This window comes from Silene latifolia, chromosome Y, assembly GCF_048544455.1.
Source record: "Silene latifolia isolate original U9 population chromosome Y, ASM4854445v1, whole genome shotgun sequence".
In the NCBI taxonomy this organism is placed as follows: Eukaryota; Viridiplantae; Streptophyta; class Magnoliopsida; order Caryophyllales; family Caryophyllaceae; genus Silene; species Silene latifolia.
This window is the reverse complement of record NC_133538.1, coordinates 290,566,564-290,585,101: the sequence shown is the minus strand read 5'-3', so window position 1 is coordinate 290,585,101 and position 18,538 is coordinate 290,566,564. Positions and strand designations below refer to the sequence as shown.

Here is an 18,538-nt window from a genome sequence, read left to right as displayed (position 1 = left end):
AGCCATCACAAATTTTACAATCCCATAACACTGACTCAGTACAACTTCTTAAAGCCGCCTTACTAAATCACAACGCAACATATTACACGGAATAACATATAACGACTTATAACTATCACACCATACCATTACTCGTGAGGTGAGAACCTCACACAAACATTTACACATATCATGGACTCATAAATAAATCTAACTAGCCAATCCTGAACATGTAAGTTACCACTTGATAAAGAATATCCCTCATCCGAACTTAACTCAGATGCCCTTCATCTCATATCCTCCCATACACACAATTATTAACACCCGGCGAACGGAACCATATCATCAGTACCCAACTACCAGCGAACAGCTCCTATATCCACCTTTTATACTCCCTCACATCTATACATACTAATCTGGCCTCCACAAATTCAATCTCTTTAGAACAGCTAACTTCCCTATTTAACATCATTCTTAACCACTAGTGACAACACTACGACGCCACCATCTTTCATGTAACTACTCTCTTACCATCACCTCTAAATATAACAATTCATTTCCTCTCTTAGTTATCACCCCAAATAACGAACATTAAATCCACCAACAAAATTTCCCTCAACAACTATCCAACCTTTATCCTTGATTATATAATCATCTACCTCACCACATAGTCTCCTACCGTACAAATACCCTACCAACTTTCTACTCCTTTAAGCCCTCAAACTCAGGTTTGACAAGTCGTCTTGCAATTATATATATACTCCTTTAACTCCAGCCCTCATGGTAACACAATTTCATAATGCCTACTTTCATGTCCCCTAATTCTTGTTAACGTTCTTATCAACAATCCTTCTCATCACACTTTTCACTCATACTCTCCACCGATAGATCCACCCACTCAATGATTTCTCCTTAATTCATTACATCTTCTTCTAATAATCCTAGATAACCAAGCTTCACTTCATCCCCAAATGATTATACACTAGGCTCACCTTCTAGTAATAGAAATCTCCATAACAACTACTACCTATATATCCTTATTGCGGCATCGGTCTAAGCTCTTTTGTCAGCATTTTCATCTCCTTAACCAACATTGTCATAATCGTCTCTCTCAAGAAATCACTATATATCCCAAATTACCATAAATTTCACATCCCTCATTTCAACTTTTATTTCTAACATTCCTCGAGTTTACATTACTCCTCTATCTTCACTTGACCATATACGATCATCACTACACCACTTAAGTCAACGACTAATTAACCCACCATAGCTCACAGAATGTGCTCCTCATCTCAATAACTCGTCAACTTCACTTATTCTTTCTAGTATCCATCACAATCCCGTATACCCATGTCCTCTCTACCCAACACATATCCTTCATAAGCCGGCATTCTCTACATCATAGTAGCTAGTAACTTACGTATCAAGACAGTCACATACATAAAGAATGCTTTAAGACCCAAAACATATGTGTGCACATACCCCACGACTCAAAACAAATGTAAGAACATAGCCACCGACTCAAAATGACCGCAAAAAGAGGTATTCGGTCAAGTACATGGCATACTCGGTCGAGTACAGGGTACTCGGTCGAGTAACTATATTACTCAGTCGAGTTTTCGACTCCAGAAGCTGACCCAATTGTCGCAAAAGGATTACTCGGTTGAGTATTGGGAATACTCGGCCGAGTAGCCCTTACTCGGTCGAGTATTACCTTACTCGGCCAAGTGCCACACTACAACAAATTGTCACTTGCGCCACGAATTATACCACGGGAATTTATAATTCGTGGCTAAATTCGGCTTAGCCACGGGAAAAATTTATTCATTATTTTGGAAAAAAATTTATCTCACGGGATAACTTTTCCCGTGGTAAAAAGTCACTTTCGCCCTGAAATAGGCTACACCCGTGGCAAATACTAATTTTAGCCACGAACTGTGTCACACCCGTGACGAAATTTTAATTAGCCACGAATTGTTCCATGGCAAAAAAAAATTTAGCCACGAACTAACAAACTCCCGTGGCAAGTATCTTTTCCGACTTAAATTAAGATATTTTCATGTTAAGGCAAACTTAAAATCTAAAAGAAATTTAATCAAATATAATTAATATGAAAATGCATTTAATTATAAAATTTGCAAACACTTTGATTAATTTAATTAACATTTTTTTATTGTTTTATTCAGTTTAATAAGAAATTTTAAAATTTTATAAACTTATATGCAAGCAAAGAAAAGCTTAACGTCTAAATTTTTTTATTCTTTTAGAAATCACAATTACGTTTTGCAGGTTTTTCAAAACATTTCTAATTTAAGAAATTTGTTTTAATATATAATTCTATTTATTAGAGTCGTGAATTTCTTTTAATTTTTTAATTAAAACATTATAATCTTGAATAACAATCTTAAATGATCGTATCACATTTAAAGACATAGCGTATAAAATCAAATAAATAAGTTATTTATCATCTATCTTTGATAAATCTAAAATTAACATATTGTCAAATTGGTTCATTCTAAATTTGATTTACAACTTTATATGTAAGAAATTTATAGAAAAAATTGAATTTGATATAAAATTTTACTTGGTGAGAAAAAAAGTTTTGGGAAATTTTTTTTTAGGAGTGAAAAAAAAAAACGACAATTAGATTACAAAATTGATTAAATAAAAGAAGTGCGCTAAGAATTGAAAGAAAAAAAATGATCTTCGACAAATCAATTAAGAAAAAAACATATCGGAAAAATTATCAATATAAAAAATTCAAGGGTTAATTGATAAACATTGCCAACATAAGGACCCTTTTTCATAATCAGTACCAACATAATCAATAATTAGTAATCAATACAAAAATATTAACTTTTTTCTACGATCGGTACTAAGTCGCCTAAAAATCTAATCTCAACCTACTTGAAAAATTCCAAAAAGCCATCATTCAAGTACAAATCTCCACTCACCCACTTCCAAAATCCCTCTCTTAGATGAGAATACCTTTAAAGTAGGAAAAAAGTTAGAGTAAGAAGGCGACTTGGTACCTATCGTAGAAAAAAGTTAATATTTTGGTAGTGATTACTAATTATTGATTATGTTGGTATTGATTATGAAAAAGGATGACTAAAGTTGGTAATTTTTATCAATTTACCGAAAATTCAATATGGAGAAATTTTTTTCATTGAAAATGAGCATATCAAAGTGAAAATATAGAAATTATAATAATTTAAAGTCACATGTGCAAATGGTTAGTATGTCATAGTTACCATTCCAAAACAACATTTACTAAAGTATAAATGATTTAATGGTTACATATACCAAAATCCAAATCAAAGAACAAGTTACTAATATTCAACAACTAAAATTGAATGATAAAACTCGCGGAAGCTAGACTCGAGTGATGACTCCCCATGACGGCCCCATAGCTAAAGAATATCATCACCTGTCATAATCTGCTCACCATCCCCGCATGGATCACCAAGATTTTATAAAACAACAACGGGGTCAGTTACTGAATAATCAAGGCAAGACAAGTACGAAAGATAAACACTGATCATCCACCATCTGCACTCCCAATCACAAACAATCAGCGGTGGGGGACCGCAGCCACACCCACCAAGGTCCCGCTCATCAATGAGCAATCATCCATATCCCTTAATGTGCACATCCCCTCCCGTGGCGGGTTCCACGGAGGGCGAACTAGCGTGTGAAGCCACGGCCGCAAGTGACTCCACGACAATCATCACAATCATCACAATCACCAACACCAACACCAACACCAACATCAACACATCACCAACACCAACAACAACACCAAAACAACACCAGCAGATGATAACAATATCAATCGTATAACAATTACCACATAAATCTCAATTCAATTAAACAGTAAAACTGAGTAGGGAAACCCTACCTTTTCACAATCTGCTACGCTGCAAACAATCATACAAATGCATGAAGAATACCACACCGTCACCTACTCAATGATAATCAACAATCAACACACATATGACGACCAAACCCTAAACCCCCAAAATAACCCAAATCAATAATCAGGGCAAAACTCTAAAAGACAATATATTAACTGATTACAAAGCACTAGAGACTCACCAACAAAATCGAGACAAAAGACGGAAGAGTAGGCTTGCGATCGATCAATTAGCCTGGAGAGTGATTAGGGTGATTAGAGAGATATGAGCGTCGTTGAGTTTTGGTAAAATGATTTAGAAACCGTAAAAGCGTAATTTATATAATCTCTAATCACCTTAACCAAAACGCGGAATTAAACCCATCAGACCGAATACTCGGTCGAGTATAGAGTATACTCAGCCGAGTATCCTCTACTAGGTCGAGTATTCCCATACTCGACCGAGTATTCCTGGGCAGTAAACTGTCCAGAAACACACGACACACTTACTCGGCCGAGTAAGCCATATTCGGCCGAGTAACCCACTTAGAAAACCATAGTATTACACTGCGCCTCTTTGAAGGGTCGAAGCATATGTTGCGCCTCTTCCAGAGGTTGCTTGCTACTCCTGCTCTTCTTCTTCTTCCTCGGTTTCCACTGTTTTGTTAATTTCGTCTTATTTTACTACTTTCTTACATTCTTCAGTATATAAATCATGTTTTAATAATCCTTTTTAATCATAACGTTTTATTTCGACCTAAGTCCCTTAGAATTTGATATTTGCGGGTTTTCGTCACTATATCAAACCCGGATTTTAGGAACTCGATTTGTCCGCATCAAGTTTCTGGGATTCATATTTTTGTGCATACTTTTCATATTCCGTTCTATTTTATTCTCCAACCGTCTTAAATCCAAGTGTAATTAATTTAATTCTGATGCCGTAAATAAATCTAACTCGTTTTAATTCGTTTTAATCCGTTTTTGTCCCTTTTATGACAGTTCCATATGTATATAACCTACTAAATCACTTTTACTCGAGTTCCCAATCGATAGTTGATCTTAAATTACCAATGAACATTAACGGACTGTGGTTCTGACTTCACAGACAGAGCTCAACTCAAGAACAGACGCAGGAGGAGCTGCGCCTCTTCCAGGGACGCAGCAGATGAGGCGCCTGTTCTAAGGTGATTTATGTCCCTGAACTCGTTTTCGCCTAGACGTGGCTTCTAATTACGTGCTTAATTAACTAATAATCGTAATATCGCCCCTAATCTGACCTATTTTGTTACTTTAATTTCTAACCCTTTTATTCTTTATTTATTTTCATCTTCGAAAATTCATTTCAATTGTATTTTTGACGTAAATCAATTAAACCTTGTAATCATTGTAATTTTAATTATTGTTATTTATTTACAGTTTGTTTATCGCTATTGTATGATCTATTTTACTTGTCTTTCCACATGTAATCAATCTAACTCTCAACTTTGACCTCAATTGTTTGCTAAAATTACATGTTCACTGACATAGTTTAACTCACATGTTAGGATTAATCTATTGTTTGTTGCATTGCATGCATATAATCGACGACATATCAAATATGAACAACTTCCCTAATCATTAGTAGAGGCCACTATCGAGGCGGGCGGGATTAGGTGTTCAGTAAAAGGACTTCCTAATACGTACCCTCACCCCTTACTCCAGATCTCTGTGAACATCCGTGTTCATTGGCATCCACGAGAGTCATTCTAGACATAGAATGCTAAGGGTAACAAGTTCTTGGTGTTCATGTCACTACTTTGTGTCTTGACATGGCACGAGGTATTCGAACGGTTCCAATTTCCCATAAAAATTGGTGGCGACTACACAAATGCACGCTTATTCAAGCGCCTCCGCGCGCGCCGCGGTGTGGCCCGTGTCCACAATGGTCCATTTCCATTTATTTACATTTTTATTCAAATGACAAGTAGTTAAGAAATGGGTTACTTATTCATATTTATGAGTAGACATTGGCATGGAATGTCTTACGTTGGGTTATTATTTGCTCATTTCATTTGTTCTTCTCATTCCAAGTTGAATCATGCCCTTTTAAGCATTTATTTAGTAATAGGTCGTATTCTTGTGGAAATTCCATAATGTTATACTTTCATGTTTCACTTATCTTTATGCCCTACTTGTGCTGATCGGGCAATTATGAGTTTGACCCACTTGTGCTGTGCTGGCGAGTGAGTTTTATCTTAGTCTTTCCGCCACTTTCGTGCTGAGCTGGCGATTGGGGTACTCGGTCTCCTTTTGTAGTCGAGTCTTGGGTGCGTGCTGATCGGGTGCTTGTCGAATCGGGATGTACACCCAAGAATCTGCAGATTTAGACTAGGACTGTATTATTATCGTAGTCCTACCCGGGGAAAATTGAGTCTAAGAGTAGTAAAGGTCTTGCTTAATTATGTTTATTTTCATATGTCTTTCTACACGAGGATTTCGTCTTATTTGGTTAAGTATAAGAGTCTTGGTTCTATCGGATACTAGAGGTGAGATACAAGCCTTCTAGTTGCGATATGATCACCGGGATTGATGCTCCCATCCTTTCTTATGGTGAGATGCAAGCCATAAGTACGCATGTGACGTTAATAGCCACGTCCCGCGCAAGGTTTGCTAAAGGATTTCCAAAGTAATGGCTATGGTTTCCATTCACATGTTTTGTATTGATTGACCCCCCCCCCCCCCCCCCCTTTTTACCTACTTCATATATATGATTCGAGTTCTAATCTCATATTTATTCATGTTTCAATGGAATTCGTGCATGTAATTAATTAACTGTATCCATATCCTTTCTTTTATTTCATTTGTTTGAATAATATGCTTATGACATGTTCAATTATTGTTCTATTGATTATCCTATATATCGTTATTCTGTCATTATTCTATCTTGCTTTCTATTATTACGCTAATATGAATTTCCCCATGTCTATTATAATTCCAATGGTTTACGTCTTGTCTAGTTCTTGGACCTGCTTGCTTATTTGAGTTCTTTGTTATGTTTGTTTCGGCAATTTGTTGCTGGGAGAACCTTGAGTTACTCCCCACTGACTATGGCTTTCATGTTTGCATGAATGACAGGTTTGTGAAGATGCATTTGTGGGCTTTAGACGTGTGAGCTAGCGAGTGCCTTGGTTTAGTGGTCTACTTAGTAGAATTGGTAAGACTCACCCTTTATCGTCTTATCATTCGACGGATATATTTTCCCCATTTTTGACTATCATGTTTGTATGAACCTAATCATTTCCGCATACTTTATTTATGTTGTAGGTTTTATTGAACCCGCGTTTTAAACTTTAAAAAGTTTTAAAATTTTCCTAAATTTCCGCATTTTTTTTATTGTATTTTCTTAGCAATATTGCGGGGGTTCACATAAATAACCCGAATTCCATTCTACTATAAATACAACACACTTGCTTTTACGAAAAAAATATTAAAATTTTATATTTCGAAAATCGATTTTAAAACCCTAAAATCGTGACTTCATATTGCAACCGAACGTTATAGGTCAAATAACTATAACATTAAGCTTGGTAAGTAAAGTTATAGGTGAAATAGCTATAACTTTACCTTCCCAACATTACTTCCAAAAATACCATAGTTGGATGATGTCCTATATTAGCTAATCTTCCTGGAGATCTTCAGTATATGGATCATCTCTTCATCTTGATCATAAGCTCTTCATCTTGAGCTTCTTTAAGACTTGATCATGCCTTTTGCTTGAGTGATCATCATAGTTGTAGTTGACATAGCCACATCAATGCTTTATGAATCTTCAATGTTATAGCTCAAGCAGCTATAACATTACTTCAATGACATCTCACAAATCTCCAATGTTATAGTCACAACTACTATAACATTGGTTGCTTATATGGTAACCCTTTTTCAATCTAGTCAAGATTAAACAAACGATTACGAGCAACAGATATATATATATATATATTATAAAGCACACTTGTCAATATCAAAACATATCCTATAACGATATGGTCCAACAACTTCTATATTCATAATGAGATTATAAGTTACAAGGGCAAATAACATCAGAAGTACATGAAATCAAACACACAATCCCCAAAAAAAAAAAAAAAAAAAAAAAATCGAAAACTCAGGACTCAACAGCTTTATAGTTAAGCTTGTCTAAAACTCAAATCCAACAATAATTAATTTCGAGCTTCTTTAAAATTGTTGATCTGGTCACATCTGTGTCTAACCTCGCCATCATTACCAGTCAAAATCTGAAAGACGCTAACCTTCTCCATTGCCTTAGCAAAGTCATTAAAGAAAGCTGTCTCATTTGATGCATAAAGGTCCACTATCGCCTTGGTTCTCGAGTCATCTGACATCGCCTGGTCCGTAGCCAATAGTCCTAGTCCACGTTGCAAGTTACGGTAATACATGTTGTCAAACTTGCCAGGTGTCATTACATCGTTGAAGGCTGCCATGGTCGGGTCCTTGCTGAAGTTTGCACATAACTTCCTTAGCCCCTCGGCATATTTCGGGTTCATTTTCAGGTCAATAGCTTCATTCTTTCCATAGTTGAAGATCCTATTGCTGAATTCTTTACAATGGGAGAATCCAATTGTGTGGGCCCCTACAAGGGCAACCATCTCCTGGACGGTGAACCCTTTGTTCTTGAATTGGTCTATGATTTGGGTTATGGTCATGTTTGGTCGGGCTAAGTTGCCTGCCACCCTTGAAGCCTTAATTTAACATGAAAATATATAGTACGTGTTATTTAGCCTTCAAACATGCATGCATGCATTTAGTAAGACAAAATTCTTATGATTATAGCGTCACTTTTCCGAAAATGTTTTTATTATTGCAGAAACTTCTAACCATGGTGTTTAGTTATACCGGGTGTACAATATTATCATATACGAAGTAGAAAAAAGGGAAACAATAACCTTATTCTTCAATTTTCTTTGCATAAATTGTGTTTTTTTTTTCAAGCGAAATCCATCCTATTTTATTTGCCCACCAAGGGAAAACAAAATAGGAATGGATCTTACAAAAGAGCTACCATTAAGCATCATACATAAATAGTAAAATTATGTTTTGTTATCAATTGAGAGTGTAACCAATTCCTATTTTCTCAATCAATATCTATCTATCTATCTATCTATATTAATAAAGGAAGTTTTTTTCGAGCAATATTAGAGTCTCCAACTTTTATAAACTGCCTAAAACAAAAGATAATATACACAATTTATCAATGAGATAGAGATTATGAGCAAATAGATTTAAAAATAAACTCAAATAAAACAATGAGATAGAGTTTATGAGTAAATAGAGTTGATAATGAAAACAAATAATCATCATCAACCTTACAGAAGTCGAATATGACTAAAAGTCTATCTTATAAGTTATAAATTACACCAACCTAAGGCAAACTCCATGCTATTTATATACACTTCATCGATAACAAAAATATCCCGTTTGCAATATTTTTCAAGGTTGAGAATAAAAAGTTCCCTCTAGGGTTTCCTTGGGAGGGTCTGGCCCCTAGGGTTTTGCCTAGGTCTTGCCCCTGATTGACAGGCCTACAATCATTATTTTCTCATTTTTCAAGGTTTCTTTTGCTTCTATTCAACCATTACAGCATGGCAATGCAAACCCTACAAAATAACCTAAATATTAATAGTCTTTTTGGAGAAGATAAGGAGGAGGGTGGCGAAGAGCGAGAGGCGACGCTTGACTGGGTGGGAGAGACGGACGGTGATGGAAGGAGGCATGGGTTATGTGTCGTAGGGAGGTTGTGGACGGAACGAAACGTAAATCAGAAAGCCCTAATTGACACAATGATTAGGGCTTGGAAGACGAAGGAGGTAGTTAAGGGAGAAGTGCTTGATAAACAGAAGAAATTGGTGGTTTTCAGATTTACTTGTGAGGAGGATAAGAAGCGGGAGCTAAAGGAGCAGCCATGGCATTTCGAGAGGCATGTTCTTCTGCTAGCAGACCTTCGGGAGGATGCGATTCCAACTGAGGTACCTTTATTTTTCTCTCCCATCTGGGTGCGTGTCTACAATTTACCAATTGTTGGGCGTCTAAACATGGAAAATGCAATCAATATTGGAAATATGGTGGGTACGTTTGTGGACGTCGATAATTCTGTTAACCCAGAGATTAATAGATCGATGCGTATTAGGGTTGTAATCGATGTTCGTAAACCGTTGCTGGACAATATTAATCTCAGGGGGAGTGGGGGAAAGGTTTGGACAGTTAGGTTGAGCTATGAAGGCCTACCACTGTTCTGCTATGTGTGTGGAAGGTTGGGCCACGGGGAGAAGGACTATGGGGAAAGGAAAGGGTTGATAGGGGAGGATAGGAAATATGGAGATTAGCTGAAAGCATCGCCATGGCGTGTGGCAAGAAGACCTGATGGGGGTGCGGGAGAGAGGGGTAGCTGTGCTAAGAAGTTGTCTTTTGACGTGGAAGAAGCTACTAGGGGAGAGGAGGAGGAAGTTGACAGGATGGTGGAGATGTTACGGGATATGAGGCTAAGAAGTGAAGAGAACAGACAGGGGAGAGGGGAAGGCCAGGAGGAGGAAATAGTGAAGAGGACGAAGATGAGGTGCATGGAGTCGAGGAATCTGGGAGGCAGCAATGACTTGAAATTGAAACGGGTTGAAAGGAGGGTAGGGGGTCCTGACAACCGAGTGGTGGCGAGGAAATATATTAAAATACGAAAGGAGAAGGTTGAGAGGATGAATGATGGGGTAGGGAGTGTTGAGAGGGGTCCTGGTGTAGGGTGTAAAAGGGGTGGCGAGGGGGTTATATGGAGCGAGAACATAAATGAGGAGAGCTGGGCAAGGAAGAAACAGTGTGGCAATGAGTGTGACGATGATACAGTATCAAAAGTAGCGGTGACTGGCGGAGACCAGCACCGCGAACAACAATGAAAATATTAAGTTGGAACTGTCAAGGGTTGGGCAATCCCTTGACGGTGAGTACCCTCAGCGATTGGTGTTGGAGGGAGTGCCCAAACATCGTCTTTGTGATGGAGACGATGATTAGGGATAGGGAGCTGACTAAAATTAGGAGTAAGTGTGGTTATACTTCGGACTTGTGCTTAAGCAGTAGGGGAAGATCAGGAGGGCTGGGATTTTGGTGGAAAAATATTGATGCGGAGTTAATTTCTTACGATAAGAATCATGTGATGGTAGAGGTGAAAAATGCGAGTGGTGAACCGGGGTGGAGAGCTGTGGGGATTTACGGGTGGCCGGATGCGGAGAGTAAGCATCTAACATGGAGAATGATTCGCAGCCTACGGCGATCATCGACGATCCCTATCATTCTTTTTGGAGACTTCAATGAGATTTTAAGTCTTAATGAGAAGGAGGGGGGAAGAGGTAGGAGGGAGGCTCGGATGGATGCGTTTAGGGAAACTCTCGATGACTGTGCTTTGCTGGATTTAGGATACAGGGGTAGTATCTTTACGTGGAAACGAGGAAATTCGCCTGAAACAATTATTCGAGAGAGATTGGACAGAGCTGTTGCGACTAAGGAATGGTGGGAGATGTATCCTTCGGCCACGACTTTTGTTTACCCGCTATATGCCTCTGATCACGCTGCTATTCTTATTAAAGAGGAAGGAAATCAGGGGGAAGCAGGGAATAGACAGAGGAGTTTCAAGTTCGAGCCACTGTGGCTTTCGGATACCGAGTGCGGGCAGGTGGTAAAGCAGGCATGGGAGACTGGGCAGGGGCATGATATTGAGGATAGGGTCAAGTCTTGTGCTACTAAGCTAAGGGGATGGGCTCGAATTAAATTTGGGGAGGTAAAGAAGAAGTTGAGGAACAGAGAGGATGAGCTACTGAAATGGCAATGTCGACCACCCTCGGCGGATATGTTAGCAAATTGCCAGAGAATAGTACAGGAAATCGAGGTGCTTCGGAAGCAGATAGAGACGTACTGGTATACACGGTCTAGGCGCCTAGAGCTTCGGGACGGGGATAAGAATACGGCATATTTTCATCATAAGGCCACACAGCGCAGGCGACGGAATAAAATTGAGGGGTTGGAAGATGATGAGGGGCGGTGGAAAACGGGGTCCGAGGAGGTTCATGGCATTATAACCGAGTATTTTTCTCATCTGTTTGCTACGAGCAATCCAGTCGGGTTTTTAGAAGTGCTGAGTTGGGTGCCGAGGAATGTCACAAGAGAGATGGCGGAAGTCCTGGACAGACAGCTAAGTAATGAGGAAATAAAAGAAGCTTTATTCCAGATGCATCCTAATAAAGCACCGGGACCGGACGGGATGAGCGCACTGTTTTACCAAAAATTTTGGGATGTTGTGGGAATGGATGTGTGTGGGTTTGTTAAAGATTGGTGGCGTGGTTGTAGGGGCTTGGAGAGTATCAATTCGACAGCCGTGGTGCTCATACCAAAATGCAATAGTCCGAGGAAAATTACTGAATATAGGCTGATTAGTTTGTGTAATGTGTTATACAAAATCATTTCAAAAATGCTAGCTAATCGCCTAAAAGGTTTTCTTAATGGGATTATCTCTGAAAACCAAAGTGCATTTACACCGGGGAGATTAATTACGGACAATGCATTAATCGCTTTTTAAACGTTCCATGCCATGAAAAGAGGTGGGGAAGGGAAGACGGGTAACGTTGCTTTGAAATTGGATATGAGCAAGGCGTATGATAGGGTGGAGTGGAGCTTTCTGGAGGCGGTCATGGGTCGAATGGGTTTCTCTAACGAGTGGTGTAAGCGGATTATGGAATGTGTTTCTACGGTGTCTCATTCCTTTCTTGTCAATGGGCAGCCTACGGAGTATGTGCTCCCGAGTCGGGGCCTTAGACAAGGCGATCCTATCTCACCATATCTTTTCTTATTATGTGCGGATGTTTTTTCCTTTATGCTAAGGAAGGCGGTTGAGGATGGCACCCTTCACGGAGCTCGTGTGTGTCGAGGGGCACCAAGAGTGTCTCATCTTTTTTTCGCGGATGATTGTATTCTTTTTGCGAGGGCTAATGTTAGGGAATGCTCAAAAATAGCTGAAATTATCAGCAAATATGAGGGAGCTTCGGGGCAGAAAATTAATTATGATAAGTCCGAAATTGTGTTTAGCAAAAAGGTCACAGTTAATAGCAGGGAAACTATTCGAAACGTGCTTGGGGTTCGGGAAGTCGACCGGTATGAGAAGTATCTTGGATTACCCACCATCATTGGTAGATCCAAGAAGGCTATTTTTGCGGGAATTAAAGAGAGGATATGGAAGAAGCTGCAAGGATGGAAGGAGCGATTATTGTCTAAGCCCGGAAAAGAAATTGTTATTAAAGCGGTGGCTCAAGCTATACCCGCTTATATGCTGAGTTTGTTTGCGGTCCCGGAGAGCATAATTGATGAGCTGCATGGTATTATGGCCAGATTCTGGTGGGGGTCAACGGAGACGGAAAGAAAGCTGCATTGGTGGTCGTGGAATAAGCTTTGTCAGCCTAAGAATGTTGGGGGGATGGGCTTTCGAGATCTGAGAATGTTTAATCAAGCACTTCTTGCGAAGCAAGTTTGGAGGCTTTTGTCGAAGCCCGACTCGCTTGTTGGTCGGGTTTTCAAGGCCAAATAATTCCCGCATAGTTCAGTCCTAGAGGCGAGACGGGGATATGACCCGAGTTACATATGGAGGAGTCTTTGGAACTCGAAATCTATGCTATTAGACGGGTTGAGATGGAGGGTGGGCAATAGTCAAGACATTAATGTTTGGGATTGTGCGTGGTTACCGGGAGAAAATTCGAGCCGTGTTCCGCACCCAAATCTTGAAGCTGACCCCTCTCTTAAAGTTGCAGACTTTATCGAACCTCATAATGCGTCGTGGTTGAAAGGTAGGATTCAAGCCACTTTTAATCATGAGGATGCTAAGCTCATTCTTAGTATACCTCTTAGCCGGAGGCTGCCCAAGGACCTGCTATTCTGGTGGCCAAACAAGAACGGGATATTCTCAGTACGATCATGCTATTGGCTGGGAATGCGCATTCAAACGCCAGTTGCTGAGCTGGGAATTGACCAAGATGCGGCGGTAGTATGGAGGCAGGTTTGGAATGTGGGTGTCCCACCAAAACTCTCCCACTTCCTATGGAGAGCGTGCGCTAATATTTTGGCTGTCAGGAGTAATTTAGCGTATCGACATTGTCTCTAAGATTCTACATGCGACTTGTGCAGGGAGGCTTCTGAGACCGTGAACCATGCTTTGCTTGAGTGTGGATGGGCTAGGCAAATTTGGGCAGAGAGTGAGTTTTCGAGGTTGGTGGAGGAGGTTCCAAATGATTCCTTTGCTAAACGGCTGTTGTGGTTGCTGCAACGGGTTGATAAGGTGTCCCGAGGTAAGTTCCTAGCTTTGCTCTGGGCCGTATGGTACATGAGGAATTTACACGTTTTTGATGATGAGGGATTACGGCCTGCTGTTGTGATTATGGGAATGACAAGATTGGTGGTGAACTATGATAAGTATAGACACGAGGTGGGGGTCCAATCAAACAATAGCTCGGTGGAACAGATGAGAACATGGGTTGCGCCCCCTATGGGCGTGGTGAAGATTAACACAGATGCATCAGTGTTTGGTAATGGGGAGGTAGGCTTGGGGATGGTGGGACGTGACACAGAGGGGAGGGTCATTGTAATCGGGTGCAGACGGGTGGAGGCTGGGTGGGAAGCAACCATTGCAGAAGCAAAGGCGCTGGAATTCGGGGTGGAAGTCGCAGCTAAGATGAAGTTCCTTAGTGTCATTTTCGAAAGTGATGCAAAGAACGTGGTTAGTGCTGTGGAGAAGGGGACAGAAGACCGATGCCCGCTAGGACTATGTATCGCTGATATTCGTAGTTACGCTTCTTCCTTTAATTCCTGTAGATGGTCTCATGTGTGCCGAGAAGGTAATACCGTGGCACATCATTCTGCTAGATTGTGTACTGAAAGTGGTGATGAAGTCTTGTACTCTTCGAATTTTCCGAGTGCGATTTTAGCATTGGCGGAAATTGATTTAATATAATTCACCATTTTACCTCAAAAAAAAAAAAAATACACTTCATCGATGATGCCTTTGGTTCATCATTTAACTTTCTTTCTATTTCTTTCTATTGTTATGTTTTCAACTTTTTTTTCTCATGATATTGTTTTTAGTAATTTATTTATTTTCAATTTTTTGCAGCACAATTACGGCTTACATCGTGTGGACTTTCAAGCGATATAGAGATTATGAGGAGATATTTTAATTTTTTTTATTGGTTTTTCCTTTATATTGTATGTTGGCAAGTTTTATCGTTATTCTTTTAATATGACTTTTGATGTGTGTTATTGTATTTTGGTTGTAGATTTTCACATTAATTAACAGGGCCAATTATTTTTCGTTTTTCCATAAGATGGCGGCTACGATTAGGTAAGTTATTGTTGAAAAAAATAGCATCTATTCATCTAGCTAGATTTAAAAAATTTATTTGAAGTTATATAAAACAATATAATATCAAATGGATTTTGTATTCAAATATGATTCATCGTGATTTTTTAATGTTAATAAAGTACGTTTAGAATCATAAGTAAGACAAATATTCATCTATATGTTGCAGGAGAAACCACCAAATGATCAAGACATGCATGCTTAGGTTTTAGTGTCTACAAATTTTCGCTTTAGTTTCTAAATAAGGATCTCTTGAAAGTTAGTTATTGTATTTTGTATGAATTCGTTGTAAGTTTTGTTATGCCAAGATATATTCATATTTTTATTAGAATATTAAGTGTCTTAAAGATACTATTTCTCGATCATCTAACTATCTAATCTAAGTTAATAATTCTTCATATAAAAGTTATTTAAAATTTCGTAATTTAATCGATGATATAACTCAATTGTCGTAGGAATCTACTTTAGGTGTTTTAGAAGTTGCGGCCATGATCGTGTATAAGTATAAGTCGTTTGCGTTGGATGCTTAATCTGTAATTAATGGGAACCCTAATATATCAAAAATAAATAAAACCGGATTCCTATAACCCGTAAACTTCTGCGTGATCGCTTTTCCCATCTTTGTTATTCTATCTTTGTTTAGCCGAGTATACCAAATTTGATTAGGAAATATAGATCTTCACATTAATCATACATTAAATTTACATATCATATGATTGTCAGAGGCATTTTGATTTGATTTATTATGATAATATTACCCTTTTTTTTCACAAATAAAAACACTTTAATCGTTGACTATAATGGACTCTTAGCCTAGATCAATCACTTTTTGTTGTGAATCAGTTACCGCTACTATGAGTTAGACACAGTGACGGAGTTTGGCAATTAATGACTTCAGCGAGACAAAAAATCTTAACGGAGGCGAATGGGTAATGACTTAAGGGGCACTCGAAAAAATTGCCAAATTATAACTAAAAACTTTGAAATTTCCGGCTGCCCTCGCTAAACAAGCAAAAAAGCTTTAACTCCTTAACTTTCTTGTACTCGACTTTCACGTGAATTGCGAATATCAAAGTTGCTATAGTTGTTGCATTACAGCATTTGAATTGAAAACAATAGCTTAATCAAGTTTGATAGTAATTCTGATCTCGAGGATTAAAAGATACGGAGTACATATATTATACTTTTGATAGCGGTAAGTAGTTGAGTGATTCCAAGGCCAAAAACAATTTTCACGACATAAGTGAAATAAGTGATTTATTATTTTTTGTGCCGTGTAAATTAGAATAGTGAGAATTTTTTTCGAAAAATTTCGCAATATTATCAATCAAGAGAAGTGAAGGTGAATTTAATTAAGAAAAAAATTACAAAAAAAGTTTTTTACAAAAAATTTAGATAATACGTCTTAATAGTTACCTACGGAGTACTATGTTATACGGACTACACGATAGAATATTTCAAATAGGCCCGTGCATCGCACGGGCATTAAATCTAGTAAATATATATTTGACACTTTTTCGAGCGAAGTAGTAGTGCACAACTTTTTTAAAATACTTAAAAAGAAATTTTAAATCAATATCTATCTATCTATATTATTAAAGAAAATTTTTTTCGAACAATTACAGAGACTCCAACTATTACAAACTACCTATTTTTTTAAAAAAAAAATTAGAAAAGTTAATTTGTCAGGTGGATAAGAGTTGATTCTAACCCAAAAGTCATGTTTCTCATACAAATCCTTATTGAAATCAAAAACAGTATCAATGTATACCGTATGTTATATGAGTTGTGTTTTCTACTATTAAATATTCTTAAAGATAATAATAATAATTCATTTTATAATCTTATCATGGAATTTGTATTGGAGTTAAACTACTCTAATCTAATTTGTATATAAGAAAAAATTCATGCGTTAAATTTCATATTCATATACTCCATTCTATAGATTGACGACTTTTGATATTAGTTTTCTTTGCTTATTATGATTATGACTTATGACTGTGATGCATGCATAGACTATATGCACGTTCTTATTTATAAATGATTGTAAGCTTAGTTATGCAATTTGTTATTCTATTTTTTTATTTGAAGTTTTAATTAATCGTTTTCATAATATTTTTAGGGACAAGAGGACTCAAGATTGCTAGCTTACAGAATCATTGGTAAATAGGGTGATAAATATTTGCAATTCTGTATAAAGGTAATTATAAGTCCTTCCTATCCCTAAGTGCTTAAATGAATACTCAGTAATAGAGAGTGCATGTGAATAACAGATATACATAGTATCGTGTTTGTAACCATTTCATACTTTCATAATGTTTGTGCTCCTAATTTTATAGTTTGACAATTTGTTAATTTTTATACTCAATTGACATTCATAGGTGTATAGGGTAACTAATAGATGTGTATGGTTTTTGATTCAAGAATTATATCGAAACACAATTCAAACAACCCCTTTATTCACGGAATAGAGTAAATAATACTCTGTATGATTCTAATATAAGCTCTTTTTTTTTTAGATCATTCCAATATAGGCTCTTAATAATATCATCATAGACATTAAATTAGCGATAGATTTCCAATCAATGATCCATGCAGCACAGTAGTAGCAGACGTACTTAATATATGTCCCATTCATCCAGTTATATGTACGAAACTACGAATCAATATGATACATGCATACAAGAAGATATGTAATATTTAAGTTTTTAAGTAATCTCATCATTAATATGATGAACGAGTAGTTTGAGGGAGTGTAAATTATACAAAGTACTTTTCTCGATAAAAAAAAAAAGAAGTAAACAAATAACCTAAATATGTTTGTGTAAAGCGATTTTACACAAATTTATCCTAAAACGAATTTTTTTAGTAACCACTTTTAACCGCTAAGGGAGTAACAGGATTCTATTTAGTTCCGTTTTACAACCATATTAATATAAAAACCGTCTTACACAAGACAAACTCAACAAATAAATAGGTAGAAGGTAACAATAAATCATGTACTAGAGTAAAATCTCACGCATAAAAAAGGTATATTATTTTTTATTTTCATATTAAGAGTTTGTGTTCGGATGGAAACAGAATATGATCTACGCACTAACTAATTGTATATTAAAGTCTAATATGCATAAATACTTTGACAATTTGATTATATGTTTTGATGTTTTTGTAGAGAGGTTGTGTCGTTGTTGCGAATACTCAAATACGGCTGAGTAGCTCAGTTATTTGTA

General features: G+C 37.5%; 1 protein-coding gene across 1 annotated transcript in view; it reads right to left on the bottom strand.

The window, feature by feature from the left end:
* Positions 1–8,034: 8,034 nt before the first annotated feature.
* Positions 8,035–18,538, bottom strand: part of LOC141627190 (peroxidase 6-like) — a 67,095-nt gene continuing 56,591 nt past the window's right edge. Inside the window, exon 2 of the mRNA XM_074440601.1 lies at positions 8,035–8,613. Coding sequence (XP_074296702.1) covers positions 8,074–8,613 — 540 coding nt within the window. The 3' untranslated portion in view covers positions 8,035–8,073. The remainder of the gene's footprint in view (positions 8,614–18,538) is intronic.